The sequence below is a fragment of the Coffea eugenioides genome, unplaced genomic scaffold, assembly GCF_003713205.1.
Source record: "Coffea eugenioides isolate CCC68of unplaced genomic scaffold, Ceug_1.0 ScVebR1_2070;HRSCAF=3032, whole genome shotgun sequence".
NCBI classification, from domain to species: Eukaryota; Viridiplantae; Streptophyta; class Magnoliopsida; order Gentianales; family Rubiaceae; genus Coffea; species Coffea eugenioides.
The window spans coordinates 66,673-90,018 of NW_020862524.1; the positions used below are offsets into that span (position 1 = coordinate 66,673).

General features: G+C 37.2%; 1 protein-coding gene across 1 annotated transcript; it reads left to right on the forward strand.

Annotated features, from left to right (window-relative positions):
- The first annotated feature begins 370 nt into the window (after nucleotides 1–370).
- On the forward strand, nucleotides 371–2,125 carry LOC113756212 (cytochrome P450 76A1-like). The gene is made up of 2 exons (XM_027299974.1): nucleotides 371–1,309; nucleotides 1,511–2,125. The coding sequence occupies exons 1-2, from the start codon at nucleotides 371–373 to the stop codon at nucleotides 2,123–2,125; spliced, it is 1,554 nt and encodes a 517-aa protein (XP_027155775.1).
- Nucleotides 2,126–23,346: the final 21,221 nt, after the last annotated feature.

A 23,346-nucleotide genomic window follows, 5' to 3' on the forward strand; every position in this document is an offset into this window, starting at 1 on the left:
GTTCATCTTTTGTCGGCCATTTTATTCTTTTTGTTTGATAGAGAAAATAATTCCTATTTTTTCCATAGGTTACTTGGGAAGCAACAAAAATTTCTAAACAAAATCTAGAGATTCTTGTACAGCTTCGAAATTTGCTGAACCTGCCCACTCATGACTCGGCTTCAAACTTGGGACAAGCAGAAACTACATCTCAAAGGTTTAATTAGCAAACAGTTTCCATTAGAGTGTAAGTCAATTCCTCATTGTTTTCTTTAAGTTCAATAAAATTAAGAAACGGAAAAACCAGACTACATATGAGAGTATTCAAAATTTATCAACTTCAACTGCAAAGCCCAAAATACAAAAGTTCTTAGACTAAGCCAGGGGAAAAATGGTTTCTGAGACTAGTATAGGATTAGAACTGCTGGTTGTAGCCTTGTTGTTACTGGTTGCCTGGGCAATTTTGACTTGGCGAAAATGCAATGCATCGGAAAAGTTGGAAAGATTGCCACCGGGGCCGAGGCGGTGGCCGGTGGTGGGCAATATGTTTCAATTGGGATGGTCAGCCCATGAGTCATTTGCTATATTGGCTAGTAAACAAGGCCCTATAATGACTCTTTGGCTAGGATCAATGTGCACTGTGGTGATATCATCGAATGAAGTGGCCCGTGAGATGTTCAAGAACCATGATGTGGTTTTTGCTGGAAGGAAAATATACGAGGCAATGAAAGGAGATATTGGCAATGAGGGCTCTCTTATAACTGCACAATATGGTCCCCATTGGCGGATGCTCAGGCGCTTGTGCACCGCCGAGTTCTTTGTAACGAGCAGGCTTGATGCAACAGTTGATGTCCGTGCTAAATGCATTGATCAGATGGTGAAATATATAGAAGCTGCTGGAGGTTCTGGTGCCAATGGGATAGATGTTGGAAAGTTTTTCTTCTTGCTGGCATTCAATCTTATTGGAAATCTCATGTTTTCCAAGGATCTTTTGGATCCAAGCTCTGAGAGGGGTGCAAAGTTCTTTTACCATGCAGGCAAAGTGATGGAATATGCTGGAAAGCCCAACATTGCAGATTTCTTGCCATTGCTTAAATGGCTTGACCCTCAGGGTATTAGGAGATCAACACAGTATCATGTCAAACGAGCCTTTGACATCGCTGGATTATATTTAAAAGAGAGAATCATCGAAAGTAATAGAGATGAAACGGATCACCCAAGTCCTGAAAAGAGGAGAAGAGATTACTTGGATGTTCTGTTGCATTACCGAGGCGAAAGCGCTGAAGAACCTCCTGAGTTCTCTCCAACAACAATCAACATTATAGTCTTTGTAAGTAATCAATTATGATCCTTTGCTTCTAACTATTCTTCCAGTTCTGATTGCCACCAAAAAATTTACCCCGCAAAAGAGAAAAACATTGTGTTTTCTTTTGACTATCAAATTTGGATCTAACCATGTTATTAATCTCAGAACACATGTTTATTCCACATGATTAATTAGTCTAGATTGCATAATCTTTTTGTTTGTCAGGAAATGTTCACAGCAGGGACAGACACGACAACTAGTACATTAGAATGGGCAACGGCAGAGCTTCTACGTAGTCCAAAAACTCTTGAAAAAGTCCAAGCTGAGTTGAGAAGCGTGATTAGTCTAGGGACTAAGATAGAAGAAAAACACTTGGATAATCTTCCATACCTTAAGGCAGTAGTGAAGGAGACGCTCCGGCTACATCCACCGCTCCCTTTCTTGGTACCTCACATGGCTATGGACTCGTGCAAAATGCTAGGCTACCACATCCCAAAAGAAACACAAATTCTAGTAAATGTTTGGGCAATTGGAAGGGATCCAAAGACTTGGGAAAACCCTTTAGAGTTCAAGCCTGAAAGATTTTTGGAGCCAAGTACTGCAGATTTTAAGGGACACCATTTTGAGTTTATACCTTTTGGATCTGGCCGGCGAATATGCCCGGCCGTTCCTCTTGCTTCTCGAGTGCTACCAATGGCTCTAGGATCAATCTTGCACTTGTTTGATTGGAGCTTAGCTGATGGGATTAAACCAGAAGAGTTGGACATGGGAGAAAGGATGGGGATAACACTCAGGAAAGCAGTACCTTTAAAGGCCATACCAGTACCACTCCAAGGTTGAAATGATTTCCAAAATGCAAATGTATAGTTTATGTAACACTTCGGACTTTGAAGATGTTGTCACATTATTACCTATATATTTGCGTTCTGAAACGGAAATAACTAAAGCCTATGTGTTACCAGCATAAACTCTTCCAATATGCAAATGTATAGTTTATGTACTACTTATGACCGGAAACTAGTCAAGTTATTGCCTATTGCGTTCTGAAATGGAAATAATAAGTTATTGAACTAACAGTACAACAGCTTGATCTCGTCCCTCCTTTTTAATTACTAATTCATCCATAAACAAGTAAAACGACACCAGAACCAAACATATCATTTAGTCAAATAATTAGCAAGAATTTGGAGCTCCGAAAACTCATTGAACATAGGTGATTGAAATTCAATTGAGATTTGATCCATCCCCAAAACAACAAATTTTGCATATAGTTTGAGGTCGATTGTCCTGGTGCAAATCAAAACTGAACCTCGAGAGCTTTAATGCCAAAATGGTCATTGGATACATATTTATTTTGGGATCATCTACCATGAGGTATGCCACATTTGTGGTATCTCATAGGTTTTTTTGTTTTCTTTTTTTTTTCGTACTCTTGTTTCTACAATGTCCCATTTATTTTGCCCACGAAACAAAGTGTGTGACTTTCATATTCATAATAAAGTTCAAGAGCCACCAAGTTAGACTTGGGAATCTCAATTGTATAATCTAACCAAACTTCTTCTGTATCTGAAAAGTTTTCTAAATTGCGTACAACTTTTTAGAATTAGTAAGCAACAATGTGTACTGTAAGATTTTGTGATACTCAATAGTGGAGCAAATTTGGAGCTCAATTGCATAGGATCAGAGTCCTTAGAACAATTTTATCGTGTGAACATATCTGACATATGGAATTGTATGACCATATATTAGTGGCTCATGATCTAATTTCTCCACAAAGTCTGTTAGCTACTCTTAAAATCAGAACTGAAATACAAGTTATTATGCTGAGGATAAATTCAAGCCTAAATTACCTTACTTATTTGAACACAGACGTGTAAAATTTTCAGTAATGAAAGTCATAATGAAACCTATCCTTTGGCTACATTAAATTAAATTGCTGAAAGATTTGAGTAATCAAAACTATTGGTACAACAAAACTAGTACAACCTAAGCACTTTTTGTTCTTCAACACCAAGACAAAGTAAAACGCAGAAAGGAAAATCATCCAATACAATAAAAAAAAATTACATGCAGGTTCTATTTTAAAAAAGGGATAATTTCAGAAACGTCCCCTCAGATTTCTGGCAATTTCATTGAACTCTCCCGAGGTTTGGAAAATTACATCTACCTCTCTTGATTTAATAGTTTTAGTAACAAAACCTTAAAATAATATTGACTTGATCAAATTTTTAAATGAATACCCAAAAATGCCCTTGTGTAATGAGTTTTAATTTATTTTCCTATAAATTATAAGATTATCCAGTATAATTATAAGGAAAAGATGTCAAATTTTGCATGTCCATGCCTACTATTTGATAAACAACTATAATAACTATTTTATCACTATGATAGGATACTTTTGATGGTATTATTTTATTATGGATTTAGATTTATAAGATAGAAAAGACAATGTTGAAATAATTCGTTTAAAGTTTATGAGTTTTTTGAGTAATGAGATTATCATAATTTAATAGTGGTTTTGGGCCATTTCTTTTTGATTTATTGTTAATTTTAATACCAAAACATAAAAAAAAATTAGTAAAAACACTGGTTTACTTATAAGTTAATTCATAAAAAATCACTAGTTTGACATTTGATTACAGTAGAAACTAGAGATATTAGTGCTAGGTATATAGTTTTATTGACAAAAAATATTAAAAAAAGAAGGAAAAAGAATGAAAAAATAATTTTAAAAGTCATTCTAAGTATAAACATGTCAAACAAGGGAATTTCATTAAAATATTTAAGGCTAGTATTGTCATTTTAAATGACAAGGGAGGTATGTGTAATTTTTAGCGAGCTAAATGAAATTGTTAAAAACCTCAAGGGAGGTTTCTGCAATTATCCCTTTTAAAAAATACTAATACAAAACCAAAACATTTATCCATTCATCCACTCACAATAATTTTAGTCTTAAATTTATAATTGTCATCATACATTCATATAATGCTATATTAAATAAGACCATAATAAAGAAAATTTTTAATTCTAATCATGAATCATTATTATCCCTAAACTTTAACTAACATTAGACTTCAAGTCTTGAAGTTTAAGAATAAGAAAAATTAGAAAAACTAGTTTAGACCCAACTATATCTGGTCCTGGCTCAATCGATTTGCTGAGGCTTGGTCTATTCTTCGCATCCATCCTAGATGGATCCAGTGCTTGATCCAATTCAGGTTTGGGCAATCTGGTGTCAGATTTAATCATCGGGTAGATGGTTACCTCGCTGATTATGATGAGGCGCTGGATCCAGAGTAACCTTCAGTCAATCCATCACCGGTTCCAAACTCAGGTTGATAGTCTACCATTCTATTCGAGATCCAGTGTTGTATCTTAGCCTTGATCCATGAGAATCTAGCGCTGGTTGAACCCAAAAGCCTTAGGAGAACTTTTTGCCTTTTCTAATATTTAGAATTTTTTAAAAACTTTTTGTACACCTAAATATTCAGAAACTTTTTAGTTTTAATCATATTAAAATTTGAAAATTATTTCCAAATTTCTTTTAGGAACCAAAACCAATTGAAACCAAGTTAGAAGCTTCACTTCATAAAGAAATTAGCTTCTTTATCGAATTTAAGTTAGTCTTCACTCTTGTTTCAATTCCTTTATGTACCATATTTTCAAAACCTTTTTTCCACAACAAAAACATTTTAACATCATCTATGAAGGAAAATCATCCAAAAAATGCTTAGAAAAATTCAAGAAACAGCCATTATGTGAGGACCCAAAAAATTATTTTTATTTAATTTATTTCTTTGAATACATTTTCTTTACTTTATTTTATGCCTTAATTTCCTAGATATTTTTGTAAGAGAGTCAAGATTTTTAATCAATTTTCTACCATAAGTTAGTGCATGTTAAGTTCGTACTACATTATGATAGTAGGACCCACTAGTGTGGTGTGTGTAATAAATTTTGAAGATTAGGAGGAGTTTTGTGCAAAGGGATATTATTTTATAAGGTGTTAAGGGATAATTAGATGTTGACTAGATATTTTTGTGATGGGAAGACAACAGGATGAGGATAAACCCTTGGAAGCCATTTATCACAAAGCCTTGAAGTTTTGACTTTGACTAAGTGTGACGCCCCGAAAAGTATGAGTGTGAGAACCCGAAAATTTTCTAATTTTCTAGGGTTTATTTTATGTAATCGCCCGCCTTTTCTACATTTTCTTTATTAGAAAAATTCCCCAGATAAAGTTTATGAGCAAAGATAGTTTTAAAATGATTTTCTAGTATCGGTTAGTTTTTGAGAAATTAAAAGCGTATTTTGGACGTGGGACCCACAAGTGCGGTAAATGCATTATATTTTTGACAACTTGTTGGAATTTTGTATTAAGTGATATTATTTTACAAAGTGTTAAGATATTTGTATTGGAGAGACAAAAAGATAAGTTTTAAACCAAAAAGGTGACAAGTGTCACCTTGTGATTTAATCTTGGACTTGACCATTATTTCTTACCTTTACTAATACTCAATTTTGACCCAAAAATCACCTAAATTTCTGCAAGCTTGGCCGAACCTCTTGGATAAAAAATACAAGAAGAAAGCCTTCAACTCCAACTCCATTTCTTGCTCAATCTTGTGAATCAACCGTTAAACTTTCGAATTCCTCCACAAAAGTCACTTGTTTAGGAAGATTGAAGGTAGTGGTGGAGTGATTGGAGAAGGCAAAGGACTAAGCCATCAACTTTCTTGATATTTCAAGGTTCATGTCTAGCAATCCTTTCTTTGTTCTTGATTATGCTAAATTAGTGACTTGTGATGGCTAAAGAGATGGTTTTATGGATTATATCTTGATTTTGGTTGAATTGGTGAAGTTTTATAATTTTTGGGGATTTTTCTGTTTTCATATAAGCATGATTATGTGGTCATGTATGATGATTGAAAATGATGTTTAAGGGCTCTATGAGGTGGAAAAAGTGATTAATTGCAACCAATTTCTGTTTTGGACCAAAAATTGAAAAGTGAGGGTTTTGTGATGAACATTCTGTCCGAATTTTTAGGTCCTAGATAGAGGCCGAATTGGCCTTGGCTTAAAACATGAAAGTTGTATAGAATGACATTTTAGAGGTGCCTACAAAATTTCAGGTCAATCGGAGTTGTGTCGAGTGAGAAAAGTTGAAATTACTATTGCTGTTCTGGTTTACCCGAAATTGGGATTTGCGACTGTAATTGGTTGTTTTGACTGGAATTGCTTCCGAATTGGTTGTTGAGGTCTTCTGATGAAATGTAGCCCTGTTTCTTAGCTTTCAGTTGGTTTTGGAATTTCTGGATTTTGACTTGGATAACCTGATTTATGATGTTTCCGCTAGAATGCGTTCTGTGAATCTGTTTTTGTGATTCTGGTATGGTATCTTGCATTTTTGACCTGGTTACACTCGAAACTAGGTTGAGTGACCTTCTGAAATATTGTAGCCCTATCTCTTAGCTTCGAAACGGTGGGTCTTCCACCTTCATCCGACCATCGTAGTGCTTTTGCACCATTACCGCAAAATGACGTCAAAACTGTTTTTCTGGTTTTGAGCTTAACTTTCATTTCCGGACTTTTCCCTAGCTTGACTTGTCTTTGTACTACTTGGAGTTTGCTGAATGGCTATTGGATGAACTTGTTGTTGTGTGTGTACCTTTGGGTTGGAATGAGGAAATCATGAAGCCATGACGGCTGGAAAAGTAAGCAAATTTAGGGGAAGTGCTGTCCGAACTTTTAAAGGATTTGTTTGCATTGAGTTTGTGATCTAAGACTTGGGTTTGAGCAAGGCAATGCAATATGATGGATAGTTTCGGAGCCGTGGAGGTGAGTGACCCTAAACTATTTCCAAAGTACTTGTGAAATGTTTCTTGCATTAATTATTCGATTGCATATCATGCGTGCTTGCATGTGAATTCATGACATGATTTGGCTTCAATGAGTTCTGGGAAAGTCTTGTGCTGGACACCAACGTCTCCACCTTGTTTATGGTTCATGTTCATGGTTATCTGGAGCACCGATGTTGCTCCCACTTTCGTGAGTTCGTGAGTTAATGTTAAATGATCTATTTGAGCGTTGGGTGTTCAAGTGCTATGATTTCACCGGCTCACGAGAGCACTAAACGGACATTTGATCTCTGAATCATGACATCATCGAAATCATCGAAATGCAACATTGTGAAATATATTTGTTTAATGATTTTCCTGGTTACTCGCTGAGCTTCTAGCTCACCCCAAAAATATTTTATTCCCCTCCACAGGGCTCGTGGCGAATGAAGGCTTGTAGTACTTATTCACGTGGCTGGATGGCTTAGTTGGAATTGTTATATTCTGTACAGTTTGGATTTGGAATCATTTTATGTATAGTTGAGAATTATTTCCGCTTCGCTTTTGATATGTAATTATTGGAGAATTTGATGTAATATTTGAGATTTATATTACAATTTATTTGAGGACTTTAGTGAACGACTGAGTCCCGGCGAGAGCCGGGCAGGCGGCCCGCCGAACCCTCTGGTTCGCCTTAGGGGGAGGTGGGGTCGTCACACTAAGACCGTTTTTAGCCTTTAATAAAATAAAATTTTGACCAAAACAACCCTTCATCTTCTTCTTCTTGGCCGAAAATTTTAGATGGAAAAGAGAGAGAAAACCTTCATCTTCAACCTTGAATCTTGCTTGAAGCCATGAGTTTTCATCTTAATCTTGCAAACTACTCCATAAAAAGTGACATTTAGGAAGGATTAAGGACTTTGGTGGAGTGATTTGGGAGAAAGAAGCTCTTAGGTTCCATTTCTTCATAGGGTTTCAAGGTAGCAATATCAAGAAACTATCTTTTCTTTTATTACTTGCATATGAGTGGATTTAAAGCTTGATTTTGGTATATTTCAAGGAAAATTTCATGGTTTTGTGTAGTGAATGGAAAATTCCAGCTTTAAGTGAGAAATTTCAGCTTTGATATCGTGATTTGAGCTTCGCTATGATCTATTAGCTTTGTCATACGAATTTTTTAGCTTTTATATGTTATTTTCGCTTCCTTATAGAAATTTTCAGCTTGTAGAGGAAAATTTCAGCTTAGGGTTTCCATTTTTCATCTTTATTATGGTTGTGTTTGTGCTAGATAATGGTCTATTTTAAGTTGTTTTGTGGCCTTAAACAAGTGTTCTTTATAGCCTATGACCTGTGGTTGTGATTGAGGTTGGATTGCTATGAAATATAAGTGTTGAGTTTGGAAGGGAAAGTTGAGAAAATAAGAGGAAGTGCTGCTGAAATTTTTGCTACTCTCTTTCTTGTGATATGAGTGACGTTAGAGGGGTGATTTTGGGTCAGTTTGGACTTAGGTTGCTTATGATTGCTTGAGTGCACCTTGGTGGTGGTGTATAAGTTGAAATTTTGACAAAAGCATATGTAAAACAAGAGGAAAAGTAATGGTTTCTTCTAGCATACTTTCTAGTTATATTTGTTCCACTTTAAACTCGAGATTTGGTTGTTTTTCTTCATTATTTTGTTGCTGGAAATTTCTAGCCATGAATTGGAATGAGGAACTCCTTGGTTAGTCATGTCCCTTGGATCCAAATGCTTTCTTTTCACTCCAAAACCATATTTAAATCTTTGCCCTAGTAGTTACTTGGATTTCCTTTGTTCACCTAATCTTTGGATGGTTGAACCATAATAATCTTGGTTGTTCTTAGGATTTGTTGGTGATCAAGGGCATAACCCGGGGACGAACCTTTGACGTTGCTTTGCTTGAATTGGTGAGTGTACTACTTGCATAACTTGTTGCTTAAAGTGAACTACTTGTGACTGAAATTTATGAGTTGTATGACTGTGATTTGGTTGAATCTGGACTAGACAGGTGTGTACTTTATCACATTCGATTCCACTTAACTGTTTGACTGGTCTACTATTCATTTGAAATCTATTATTTGTGCATGACTTGGATGTCGTTTGGAGCCCAATATCCAATGACTTTACTGTGAATTTTGTGATGCCCCCACTTCTCCCAAGGGCGAACCCAAGGGTATCCGTGGGACGCCTGCCCAGCTCTCGCTAGGACTCAAGACAATTCCAATTCAAACCTAGTCTAATACTAACAATGAAAGTCGGAATAAAGGTACGAAGTCATTTCCATACATAAATATCCAGTCTTACATCACAAATTTCAAATTTACAATCACTTTCCCCAAAATATACAACATCCAAAAGTGTCTAGTCGATTACAATCAAAACACTAATACAAAAGTGTCTCAAGTCGGCATTTCCTTAACTCCTTCCAATTGGGTTCCTGTTAAGGAAAACAAACTAATAGGATGAACTAATACTCAGTGAGGCCAAGAAACACACATGCAAACACATAATCCAAGTAGCAACAACAATTACATTGTAAGTAGAGCTATCAAGTTCGAATAATTCACTCTTCGAATATAAAAAATAAATAGAAACAATTCAAGGATACTGTAGCTCTCAGGAGCTAAATTCCACGTAGTCGTGTCCAAGTCTTGATCACATCTCATGTTAACACTCCATCAACCACATAAACATCAAATCCGTAGATACACCACTTTTCTTCGAATCCCGTCACCGTTACACCCCCTTACCGGGGCCGCTCATCAGAGTTTTGATAATACTCGAGTATATCATGGCAATACTGCACGAGTAATGCCGAGCAAGATCTTTCCAATAGATCATGCTCTCTGAATATCTCATGGTTTGCTAAGCTTATCGACCAAACTCATGCTGGCTCGATTCGTAAAGTTAACCAACGAGTTTGGGCGTCCCCCGAATACGAATATGAATATGAATATGAATATGAATATGAATACAATTGTAAATATAAGTCGATGAACAACGCTCGGATCGACGATTCCAAATACGAATCACATCCACATTACTATGTACAAGTCGGATATGAATTCACAAGTCGGATATGAATATGAATATGAATATGAATACAATTGTAAATATAAGTCGATGAACAACGCTCGGATCGACGATTCCAAATACGAATCACATCCACATTACTATGTACAAGTCGGATATGAATTCACATAGCAAAATACGAATATAATTTCGTTCGAAAGAGAACGAGTGTGGTAAAGTACACACTCGTCTCAAAACTTCAAATTCACATAACGGATAAGAAACAGTTAACCACTTAGCAACAAATTCATACACTTGACACTCACCAATCGAAATAAGAGAGTGAGTGCGTAAACAAGCCTTTAGGTGTTCCCCTCGAGATCCTCGTGAAGGTCTCCTTGAACACCTGAGCAAACAATAGTTATCTATTACACACTATCACTTGAAAATGCTTTCTTATCAAGAGAGGGATTGTACACTTGTACAATCTAGAAAATACCATGGAATGGGGCTTTACTTGCTCAAAATTTAAGGTTCAAAAGTAGTGTTTATTAATACAAGGAAAAACTGATTTCCTTCATGAAGACAAGTCCAAAATGGTCAATTAGTATTGAAGGATAGGGAAGAGTTTCAAAAACTCAATTCCCGTCATGTTTGAAAATTTCCGATTTGAGGTTCAATCTTTGAAAAATCGTATCTCACTCTTTGTATGTCCAAAATTGGAAAACTTGGCACCGTTAGAAACTACTTCCAAAGTACTAAAAGTTTCTAGAAGACACTTTTCCAAGGTTCCAAATGGATAACATTCAAAATTCGGCTCAAAGTTGCTGTTTTGGACCATTGAGACAGTTTCGGGATTGGTTTTTGGCTAACTTTGAAAATTCGGCAAAATTCATAGAATGTGAACTGGCCTTTCAAATTTGAAAATCTATTAGAGTTACAATCAAAGTTTAGAACACAACAAGCGGAATATGAATCAGAGTTTTGAGCACCAAGATATAGTAGCTCAATGTTACTGAAAAAGTGAGACCGTTAGCCATTTTCCAGGTTGGAACATAGACTTTAGGATTTCAGTTGAGCATCGAAACGGTCTTGGAATGGCACCAAATTTGGTAGTATTACCCTACCATATGAGAGCTATTCCTCTGTAAATTTTCATAGAAACATTCGCATGGGAAGTCAGTTAACCAAGCCATTAAAACTCCAAGAACTTCCAAGGCAAAACTGCCTTGTCGTTCCGTTTTCCTTTTCCCAAACGTTTGGCCAACGAAAACATTTCAAATATGGTTCATTTATGTAGAAAATATCTAAGAAACATCCAAGATACATTTGGTAGGTGATTAACACCAAGAATTTCGAAACAACAAGCCCCAAATCAAGATTATCTATAAATCAGTCCAAAATTAGGGTTTTCTTTCACGAAGACAGCTCTGAAATCTAGTCACAACTCACTCAATTCAACTCAGAATTGAGTGCGGTCAGTGGCGTTGAAACCTAAATTCATAAGGCTACAATTTCTTAGAAGGAATTTTTTTAAAATTCTGTCCACAACTAGCTCATATTTGAGCATCAAGTGCAGCTCAAAACAGGGCTTCCAGTACAGAATTTAGGTTGTGGACAAAATAAAAATTTGATTTCAGAAGCTTTAGTGTGACATGTTAGGGTGTCATTAAGTATGATTAAACTTGCCTAAGTTGTAAACTATGCTTATCCTTGTAGGTCACAGAAGGAACCAGTGGAGAGGGTGGAAGTGAGCTGCCTCAGAGGCGTCTTCGAATTGTTGATTATGAGGAGAGGCCAGGGGGACCAATCCGACGTTGGAGTTCAGCAAGTCAGACTAGAAGACGTAGTCGTTGCCAAAACTACTCCTATTATGATCATGTGGTCCTGGCAGTACTAGATGAGAGGAGGAGACTTAGGCGTGCCAGTTTTAAGGACCAAATTGAGATGGAAAGAATGAGAGGAATTATGGAGATGCAGAGGGATAGAATCTAGGAGTTGCAGGAGGCCATTGGTCAAGAGCAAGAACTTACGGATGCTATGCGCCAGTAGGTGTGACAGCCCCACTTTCTCCAAAAGCGAACCAGAAGGGTCAGCGAACTGCCTGCCCAGCTCTCGCCTGGGCTCACTATAATCCATAATTCAAAAACTTGAAATACTTCAAATATTTTCAATATACATTTAAAGTACTCCAAAACATTAATACTTAAAATTTGCTAACCTTCAAACTTAAATACAACCCAAGAGAATATGTACTACAGTCATTGCTATATTACAACTTGAAATCTCTAAAAGAAAACAATTTAGTACTATTCGTGAGCACTCTCGGCCTTGAACCCTGTTAAGGAAAACAAAGAAGTGGAATGAGCTAAACAGCCCAGTGAGGTTCCAAAACACACAAACAGTTCTAATAAATCCAGTAAATTAAGCATAACGCACATATGGTTCAAGGTTGCACATTGGCACATTAAAATGAGACATTTATCATTTTACAGAAATAAACACACATTAAAAGGATACGGTGTTCACATGGAACTGTTTCGGTCAGCTACACCTTATAACTCCAATAATTTCCCCGGTTTGTCTGACCATTACCTTATTCTTCCAGTGGTAATACTCGAGTATACCGAAATGGTAGCCCAGGGTTCCAATGTAACGACCCCATTTTCCCCAAAGGCGAACCAGAGGGGTCAACGGGCCGTCTGCCCAACTCTCGCCGGGACTCAGTCAATCACTACAGTCCTCAAGCAAATACAAGATAAAATCTCAAATATCAATCAAGTATTCCAACATTTACACATCAAAACGAAGCGTCCACGCTTCCACTGCGCCACTCTGATCCATGAACCCAATGATTATACAAGAGGAAGTCCAAATCTAGACTATTACACATCCAAGCAATACCAAACGTTCAATACAATCAAAAGGAAATCCAAATTCAAACCGTACACGGTATAATCCATCCATTCCAATTTCAAATAGTCACCCTAACCCAACAATTACACAAATGAATCCAAATCTAAACTATACAAGTTACATGCCATCCGGCACACAAATAATGAAATACAAGCGCTTCCTTTGCCTCGATTCCTGTGGGGAGAAGAAAACATTTGGGGGTGAGCTAGAAGCTCAGCGAGTGAACAGTAAAATCAATAATCAAATAAACTTTACAGTAGTGCATGTAAATGATGTCATGATTCAGTGATCAAAGATGCGTATATTGCTCTTTGGAGCCAGTGAAATCCTTGTACTTAAATATCCAACGTTCCCTTAAATCAAGTAACAGGTAAACAGAAATAAAGAGCCATCGTGCTCCAAAAGATGCATAAACAGTAGTGGAGACGTTGGTTCTAAGCACAAGATTTTCCCAAGATCTCATCGGAGCCAAAATGCGATGGCACACACACATACACAATGAGGTGCAATCGTGTAATCAATGCAAGATTGAGTTCAAAAGTAACTTTCAAAGAAATAGTTAAGGTTCACTCACCAACCACGGCACACGAACCTTTTCCAGCATACATCATGACCTTGCTCAAGTTAGCATCCTAGATTACAAATATCAAGTCAAATAAGAGGAATTCTAAACTTAACGAGTTCCTGCCACCTTTTGGCATTTTAATCATAAGTAAAGCTACACTTATCCGATCGAAACAAATCTTATGGCGTTACGAAACTAAGACATATGCCAACATTTCTTATGAATACTTCCAAAGTCAAAACGTACAATTTCAGGGTCAAATATCGAAATCTAGGAGAAAGAATGAAAACTGTCATAAAACAGGGGTTACGGGGCAGTCATGGGTATTTCGGTCAATTCACAAGCCACAGTACTCCAATCAATCTGAAATTTTGCAGGCAAGTAGTCAACTCATATATCTACAAGTTTCATGTTTTAAGCAAAAGTTGATTCGGTCTACAGGACAGAGAAAATGACAGTCCAAGTTCAGTCCAGAAACAGGGAAAAACTGAAATTACCCTTCTTGACCCAACCGTTGCATATAACCATCACGAATCACAATTAAGGACTAGAATCCCCACTTAACATGAGACTAGCCTATACAAATCATGTACAAGCCAAAACAAGAATGAATTAATATAGAACTTAATCCTCCCAATTGCCAACTCACAAGAATTTCCATAAAATGAATCAAGATCAATTCAAAGTCAAAACAAACACATACTCTCAAAAATTGGGCGGCATAACCCCTAGATTTTACACATTTCCAACCTACCATTCAAATACCAATTTTCATAACAATTAACCATAGTCACCCATGTGGTTCATACACAATACCATACATTCAATTGAGCCATAACTTCCTTCAATCAAAGCCAATCAAAAGCTTATAAGTCATCCTTGGAAAAATCCCCAATTTGAAACCCTAGAAACCGGAAATCACACTACAAGCATAAATTTTCTGCAATCGATCACAATTAACGCATAAGAGCTGCATTTAACACCAATTCAAACCATCAATCCAACATTAATCATGCCTATTATATAAAATCAGAAAATGCTCAATAAATTAGAAATTCACCATAATTTCCTTAAACCCACAAAATACTCCACAAAATGATACACATGGCCACCACAAATCATTAATTAACCAATATTAGAACCAAAGGAAACTTGCATATCCAATCTTACCTCAAATTCAAGAGAACTATCAACTTATAGCTTCCCCTTGAAAACCAATCCATCAAAAGCTTTGAACCACCATAGTGAGCCCTTGTGTGAAATATTTTCCAAAACCATCGGTGAAATCACAAGATTTTGGTAGAAATTGCAACTAGAAAATTGAAGAGGTTTTTCCTCTCAAAGCTCACGGAAGAACCAGGGAAGAAAAATGAGATATTTTGGTTGTAAAAGTGGAATAAAAAGGGAGCAAACAGCCGGTCAAAGCTTCTGACCGGCTGTGCCACGTCAGAATCCGGCCGGAATCTGGCCGGATTCTTGGCCGGATTCAAGGCAGTGGCTGATCAATAATTTTTTTCAAAACGGCTGGGCAATCCGGCCAGCTATCCAGCCGGATTTGGTCCCCTTCACATTTCCAAAATTTTTTTCTTCTTTTCCAAGTTTAAAAGCTGCGCTCCTCCGCTCGTCCAACAAAAGATCCATAAAATGAAAACCCTAATTTTTGGGGCGTCACAATCTCCCCTCCTTAAAAGAATGTCGTCCTCGACATTCCAACTCATATACATCCGGTCAAGATATTGCTCAGAAACCAGTCAAGCATTAGAATTCAATCTAATCCAACTTGTATTCACCAGGTGCAATTTATTTTTCCCCAAGGTCAGTCAAATACTAGGAATCATTTTAATCTCACTTATCGTAATTCATGATCCAGTAAAGCATGGCTTATATACTAATCACTTATCAAATTCAAGTACCAAATATCACGCCAATCCAACTTATCCAATAGTCATGATCCAATAGGGAGTTAAACGCGTAACCAGATAAAACAGGCAAAAGGCTTGATGCCGGACGTAAAGTCCCAGAGATTTGGAAGAAATTCTGGATACAACGAAGCTTCAAATCAAAATGCATCTCTGGTGGTGCTGGACAACACAACAAGCTAGCACAACGGCTATGCTTCACCACAGAATTTCAATTCAGTACGTTGGCCCTGGTGGTGATGGACAACACAACAAGCTAGCACAACGGCTATACTTCACCAAAAGCCTCAGTTCAAGTATTTGTCCCTGGCGGTGCTGGACAACACAACAAGTTAGCACATCGGCTAAACTTCGCCAGAGAGCCTCAGTTCAAGTATTTGTCCCTGGCGGTGCTGGACAACACAACAAGTTAGCACATCGGCTAAACTTCGCCAGAGAACCTCAGTTCAAGTATTCCATCTCTGGTGGTGATGGACAACACAACAGGCATGCCTCGCCATACGAATGGTGGTGCTGGACAACACAACAGGCAATGCCCCACCAGAGAGGTTCAGTTCAACCGCTACAAAAGAGTAGTAGCCGGTCTACAACCACACCAGTACGAATGAGTTCAAGAGCAGGGTCAAAGCAGAGTCAAACACTTCAGGTTCATGGTGCATGAGTACGAATAAGAGTATAAGTTCAAGTTCAAGTGCAAGTTCAAGTTCAAATCCAAGAATCATGAGTACGAGCAAGAACACACTGGCCTAACCTCTGTCCAGCAATTCACATTCGTAAGCAGTCACAAAATTAAGGCCACATTCAGGTCACATACTTATCACATTCCATATATTCAGTCAAATTAAGTCCATTAAGGTACGTAAGAGCACACTAGCCTAAACAGGTTCAAGTCTCAAGTAAGCTCAGTCCAATCGGTTCCAGACAGTTCGAGTTCTCCTATCAACCCAATACAATGCTTTCGGAGTTCAACTTACTAAGGTTGAAGTATTGGCATAGAACCAACTATAACATATGTTGCGCACAAGAAAATCTCACCAAGTTTTCAATTCATATTCAGTCCTAGGGACCTATTAAATTACCAGACCATCCATCAATTTCTCCCATGAACACGGAGTTGGCTAAATAGAAGTCTCTAATCATAGGAAAAAGGGCATAACTAAGCATAAAAGAGCTTAACGCGTATACAAGTTGCAAAACATTAAAAATCAGGTCATGATTCATTACATGTATCAAAAGTTATAGCATGGTTTAGAAGTTACAAAACAAAACCAATATGTCCAATATTGCACATAGGCAATTAGGTGCCACCAAGATAGAAAGTATATACAAGCAGGATATAAATGGCCTCCCAGCGTGCACTACCCTTTCTAAGTCCATAGTTAAACCAAAGGGTCCAACTATTGCTAATTTCAATCAAATCATATACCCTTACGCAATTAGATCCAATAAAGCCATAACGCAAGCGGAAACCAAAGGGTATCCCTTCAAAATTCAAAATCTTTAATAAGCAAGCCACCAGCCAGAGCACTCTCATCCCCAAAACAACCAGGCTCCAAGTTAGAGTCTCAGCTCCAAGTTCAACCCAAGAGTAAGTACAACTTGCCAACTTACGTGTCAAATGGAAACCAAATCAATTCACACTAACTTGTACTCTTGGATACAGTCACTCTATATCTTGAAGTTCCTCAGTCCATCCGTACATTTTAAAAATTGGCTCGCTCTTCTTGAAAGTCAAGAATTTTAGTACATAAGAAGAGTATTTCAAGTAACCAGAAATCTTATCAAGTTCAAGATTCACATTATTAAACATAAGCTTGCCATTCTTTCAAAAATTCGGGATAGATATATATATATTTTTTTTCTTCGTGTAAAGCATGGACAAATTCAAGTGTGAGACTACACCAATATACAATCAAGGGGGAAAACTTAGTTTAGAAATTGTTATCCTTGTTTTAACCCATCATATGTCAAATTAAGCAAGTCATCAGTTATTCACAAATTTTCAAATTTGAACTTCAAGTAAAATTCACATTTTTACTAAAATCGGCAAATTACACATACTTAAAGCGTATATATCTTATTTCCAATCATCGCTTGCAAATAAAACTAGTACATCCTAGTTTTTCTTTAAAATCCAAAGCATAATTCCTTTAAAAAGGTATGTGGGCGGAACAATACATTTTATTTCTTTTGTACCTTTTTATCTTGGTTCAAAATCATCATACAGGGAGTTTGACTATCGAATCTCGGTCTCTTATTCTCCATAGCCCGTACTACCAAGTACCTCAACTCTTTCCACACTTAGAAGTATACGGAGAATTCAAATTCGTCTAATCCCATATTTTCCTTCCATAGAAATCCCAAGTAAGAAACTCCCAAATATTCCATTTCTTTAACCCCTAGGAGACGATAGATCCTCGTTCACATACTATTCAAATGAATCTCACAGTCAGGCATCCTAATCATTCACTCTAGGATACGCTACAAAGATCTGAACCCTAAGCTCTGATACCAATTGTAACGACCCCATTTTCCCCAAAGGCGAACCAGAGGGGTCAACGGGCCGTCTGCCCAACTCTCGCCGGGACTCAGTCAATCACTACAGTCCTCAAGCAAATACAAGATAAAATCTCAAATATCAATCAAGTATTCCAACATTTACACATCAAAACGAAGCGTCCACGCTTCCACTGCGCCACTCTGATCCATGAACCCAATGATTATACAAGAGGAAGTCCAAATCTAGACTATTACACATCCAAGCAATACCAAACGTTCAATACAATCAAAAGGAAATCCAAATTCAAACCGTACACGGTATAATCCATCCATTCCAATTTCAAATAGTCACCCTAACCCAACAATTACACAAACGAATCCAAATCTAAACTATACAAGTTACATGCCATCCGGCACACAAATAATGAAATACAAGCGCTTCCTTTGCCTCGATTCCTGTGGGGAGAAGAAAACATTTGGGGGTGAGCTAGAAGCTCAGCGAGTGAACAGTAAAATCAATAATCAAATAAACTTTACAGTAGTGCATGTAAATGATGTCATGATTCAGTGATCAAAGATGCGTATATTGCTCTTTGGAGCCAGTGAAATCCTTGTACTTAAATATCCAACGTTCCCTTAAATCAAGTAACAGGTAAACAGAAATAAAGAGCCATCGTGCTCCAAAAGATGCATAAACAGTAGTGGAGACGTTGGTTCTAAGCACAAGATTTTCCCAAGATCTCATCGGAGCCAAAATGCGATGGCACACACACATACACAATGAGGTGCAATCGTGTAATCAATGCAAGATTGAGTTCAAAAGTAACTTTCAAAGAAATAGTTAAGGTTCACTCACCAACCACGGCACACGAACCTTTTCCAGCATACATCATGACCTTGCTCAAGTTAGCATCCTAGATTACAAATATCAAGTCAAATAAGAGGAATTCTAAACTTAACGAGTTCCTGCCACCTTTTGGCATTTTAATCATAAGTAAAGCTACACTTATCCGATCGAAACAAATCTTATGGCGTTACGAAACTAAGACATATGCCAACATTTCTTATGAATACTTCCAAAGTCAAAACGTACAATTTCAGGGTCAAATATCGAAATCTAGGAGAAAGAATGAAAACTGTCATAAAACAGGGGTTACGGGGCAGTCATGGGTATTTCGGTCAATTCACAAGCCACAGTACTCCAATCAATCTGAAATTTTGCAGGCAAGTAGTCAACTCATATATCTACAAGTTTCATGTTTTAAGCAAAAGTTGATTCGGTCTACAGGACAGAGAAAATGACAGTCCAAGTTCAGTCCAGAAACAGGGAAAAACTGAAATTACCCTTCTTGACCCAACCGTTGCATATAACCATCACGAATCACAATTAAGGACTAGAATCCCCACTTAACATGAGACTAGCCTATACAAATCATGTACAAGCCAAAACAAGAATGAATTAATATAGAACTTAATCCTCCCAATTGCCAACTCACAAGAATTTCCATAAAATGAATCAAGATCAATTCAAAGTCAAAACAAACACATACTCTCAAAAATTGGGCGGCATAACCCCTAGATTTTACACATTTCCAACCTACCATTCAAATACCAATTTTCATAACAATTAACCATAGTCACCCATGTGGTTCATACACAATACCATACATTCAATTGAGCCATAACTTCCTTCAATCAAAGCCAATCAAAAGCTTATAAGTCATCCTTGGAAAAATCCCCAATTTGAAACCCTAGAAACCGGAAATCACACTACAAGCATAAATTTTCTGCAATCGATCACAATTAACGCATAAGAGCTGCATTTAACACCAATTCAAACCATCAATCCAACATTAATCATGCCTATTATATAAAATCAGAAAATGCTCAATAAATTAGAAATTCACCATAATTTCCTTAAACCCACAAAATACTCCACAAAATGATACACATGGCCACCACAAATCATTAATTAACCAATATTAGAACCAAAGGAAACTTGCATATCCAATCTTACCTCAAATTCAAGAGAACTATCAACTTATAGCTTCCCCTTGAAAACCAATCCATCAAAAGCTTTGAACCACCATAGTGAGCCCTTGTGTGAAATATTTTCCAAAACCATCGGTGAAATCACAAGATTTTGGTAGAAATTGCAACTAGAAAATTGAAGAGGTTTTTCCTCTCAAAGCTCACGGAAGAACCAGGGAAGAAAAATGAGATATTTTGGTTGTAAAAGTGGAATAAAAAGGGAGCAAACAGCCGGTCAAAGCTTCTGACCGGCTGTGCCACGTCAGAATCCGGCCGGAATCTGGCCGGATTTCCGGCCGGATTCTTGGCCGGATTCAAGGCAGTGGCTGATCAAAAATTTTTTTTCAAAACGGCTGGGCAATCCGGCCAGAAACTGGCCGGATTTCCGGCCGGATTTGGTCCCCTTCACATTTCCAAAATTTTTTCTTCTTTTCCAAGTTTAAAAGCTGCGCTCCTCCGCTCGTCCAACAAAAGATCCATAAAATGAAAACCCTAATTTTCGGGGCGTCACATCCAACCTACCTGACCGAGCCCAGTCCTAGCTCGAGCAGGTTAGTAACCAAGGGCAGGGCCTAGTTCAGCTAAGAGCTTACAACATGCGCAAGTAATCAATTAAATCGGTAAACGGTAGGAATTCACGGTTAAACGGTAGAAATTTGTTATTTTAGTAGGTCGAGTGAGATAAAGTACACACTCGTCTTAAAATGGTGGAAAATTACATAGGAGCGATTATAGAGAACACTTAAACACACAAGAAATATGAAGGAAACATGTAGCAAAACTATTCAAGTCACACACATGCAGGGAACACTCACCAAATCAAAAGTAAGTGAGTAAATAAGTCCTTTAGTGTTCTGCTCCGAGGTTTCCTTCAATATCCTCTTGAGCGCATGAAGAAATAGTGATCGATTATCACTCACATATACTCACAATCACTTAACATACAGGGAAGGAAATGTATTTGTTTAAACTTAGAATAATGTCTCAAAAAAGCTTCACTCTAATGAAATTCAAGATTCAAAAATGAGAGTTCAAAGTCATAAGGGATAACTCGTATCCTCCATGAAATCGGATTCAAAACGAACTATCAATATCAAAAGGAAATGAAAAGTTCTTAAAAACTCATTTCCTAAGAAATCAAGAATTTTCAGCTTTGCGTGACAAACTTGGTAAAATCAGATCTTGAGTTTAGGAAGTCCAAAATTGGAAACATTTGTACCGTTGAAAACTAGATCCAAAGTACTAAAAGTTCCCAGAAGACACTTTTCCAAGATTCTAAACGGAAGGCATTCATTTTTCAGCTCAAAGTTTCAGTTCCAAGAAGACAAGTTTGAACCAGTCTTGGTTTTTCAACCATCTTTGGAAATTCGGCAAACTTCACAAAAAGTGAATCAGTCCTTGAAATTCGTAACACAATAAGAGTTCCAAACAGGGTTTCAAACACAAAAAATGGAACTAAATTAAGAGTTTTGAGTATCAAGATATAACAGTTTAAAGTCAGCTGAATCTTGCAAGCTGATCGGTAAATTTCCAGATTTGAAGAGCAATCTTTGGGGCATCATTTGGATATCAAAATGGTCTTGAAATTACACCAAATTTGGTACAATTAGACTTCCATATGAGGACTACTTCAACATCAAATTACAGGCAAAAACTCACGTGGGAAGGCAGTTAACAAAATGACTAAAGTTCGTGAATTTTTCAAAGCAAATCTGCCAACCCACTCAGGTTTTGTCCAATGAAATCAACCCCAATTCACTCCATTTTTGAAACCAAGGTTCTAGAAACATTTAATAAGCAATTTATGGGTAATTGACATCAAAATTTTCGAAACAAAACATCCCAAAACAACCCTGACCATTCGGCTAGCAAGAAAGGAAAAACTTTCCAGTTTCCAGCTTTGTTGCACTTTCGAAGTCAGACCACATCTCACTCAATACAAGTTCAAATTAAGAATGATTTATGGCGTTGTAAACTAGGTTCAAAATGCTACATTTCATTAGAAAGAATCATTTCCAAAATCAGTTCATAAGTGAGAGAAAATCAAGCCACAAGATGCAGCTTCTCCATTCCTCTCGGACAGACGGTCACAACAGGACAGTCAACTTTACTAAATCGCTACGGTTCACTTAGTTCGAAATAGCAGGTGATTTTTATACCGTTGGAAAGCTATGAATGTCTAGTTTTGAATTCCGCTAACGACACTCAATTTCAAATTTTGTACAAAAAGTTATGTTCGAACAAAAACACTGTTCGAGAACCCTTGCTATACGTTTTTCCAGATTTGATTCTTGCCAAACCTCATGTTTTATGCAACCAAACGAAACGATTTTTGGTAGGCACTTTCAACACACAATATGCAACCTATATCCATCAATTTCACAGTCAACCAAGCATAAAATTTTTGAAACTAAAACAGAACAACATGACCAGAAATTTCGGACAGCACCTCTTCTTCACGGTTTCTCTCTTTCTTTTTCCTCTTCTAGTTTCTTCCATTAAAACTCATCACAAACATACTAATGCACACATAAACATCATGGCAGCCCTCATTTAACCAATGTGGAGTTCATAGAGCCCACTTCAACCAACCAGATCCAACCAACAACAACAAGAAGGAAGCTACAAGCTTCAAAGCCAAGAAATGAAACAAGAAAACAAGAGTTGTGGTGGGAGATGTTTATACCTTCCAAAACCCAAGAAGAAATCCTAGATTAAGATCAGATTTTCCACCGAAAATTCTCCAAGAAAATCCACAAGATTGCTTCTTGCTCCTAGATGAAATGTTACTCCAAGTAGTTTACGATTTGGTAGAAGTTTTGCAAGTGAAATGAAGCTAGAACAATGGAGTTTTTCCTTCCTTTTTTCTTTCTTGTTGGTCGGCTGAGCAAGTGAAAGAGATGGTGAGGGTTTTGTGTTGTGTTTTCTTGGAGAGAAAGAATGAAAAAGGTAGCTTTAAGTATGGTGCAAAAAAGTCAACCTTCAATAGTGTCGTGCTAGTGTTTCGTACCACCAATTTCTCTCGGATTTGATACACTCATACACTAATCCTTGAAGGTACTTTCTTTAACTCTGTAATTACTCACTTTTACTAGTCTAATATTAATTCCTCAAGTCTCTAATTAGTCGTACCGGCGCGACTTTCGGGAGACTATTGACGCGCGCGCGGTAAAAGCTTAATTTGAACTCATTCACATCTAATCTCTCAATTAACTTTTCTTAGTCTACTATTAATCATCTTTAGTTCTCCAAGACTAATGTACTCTC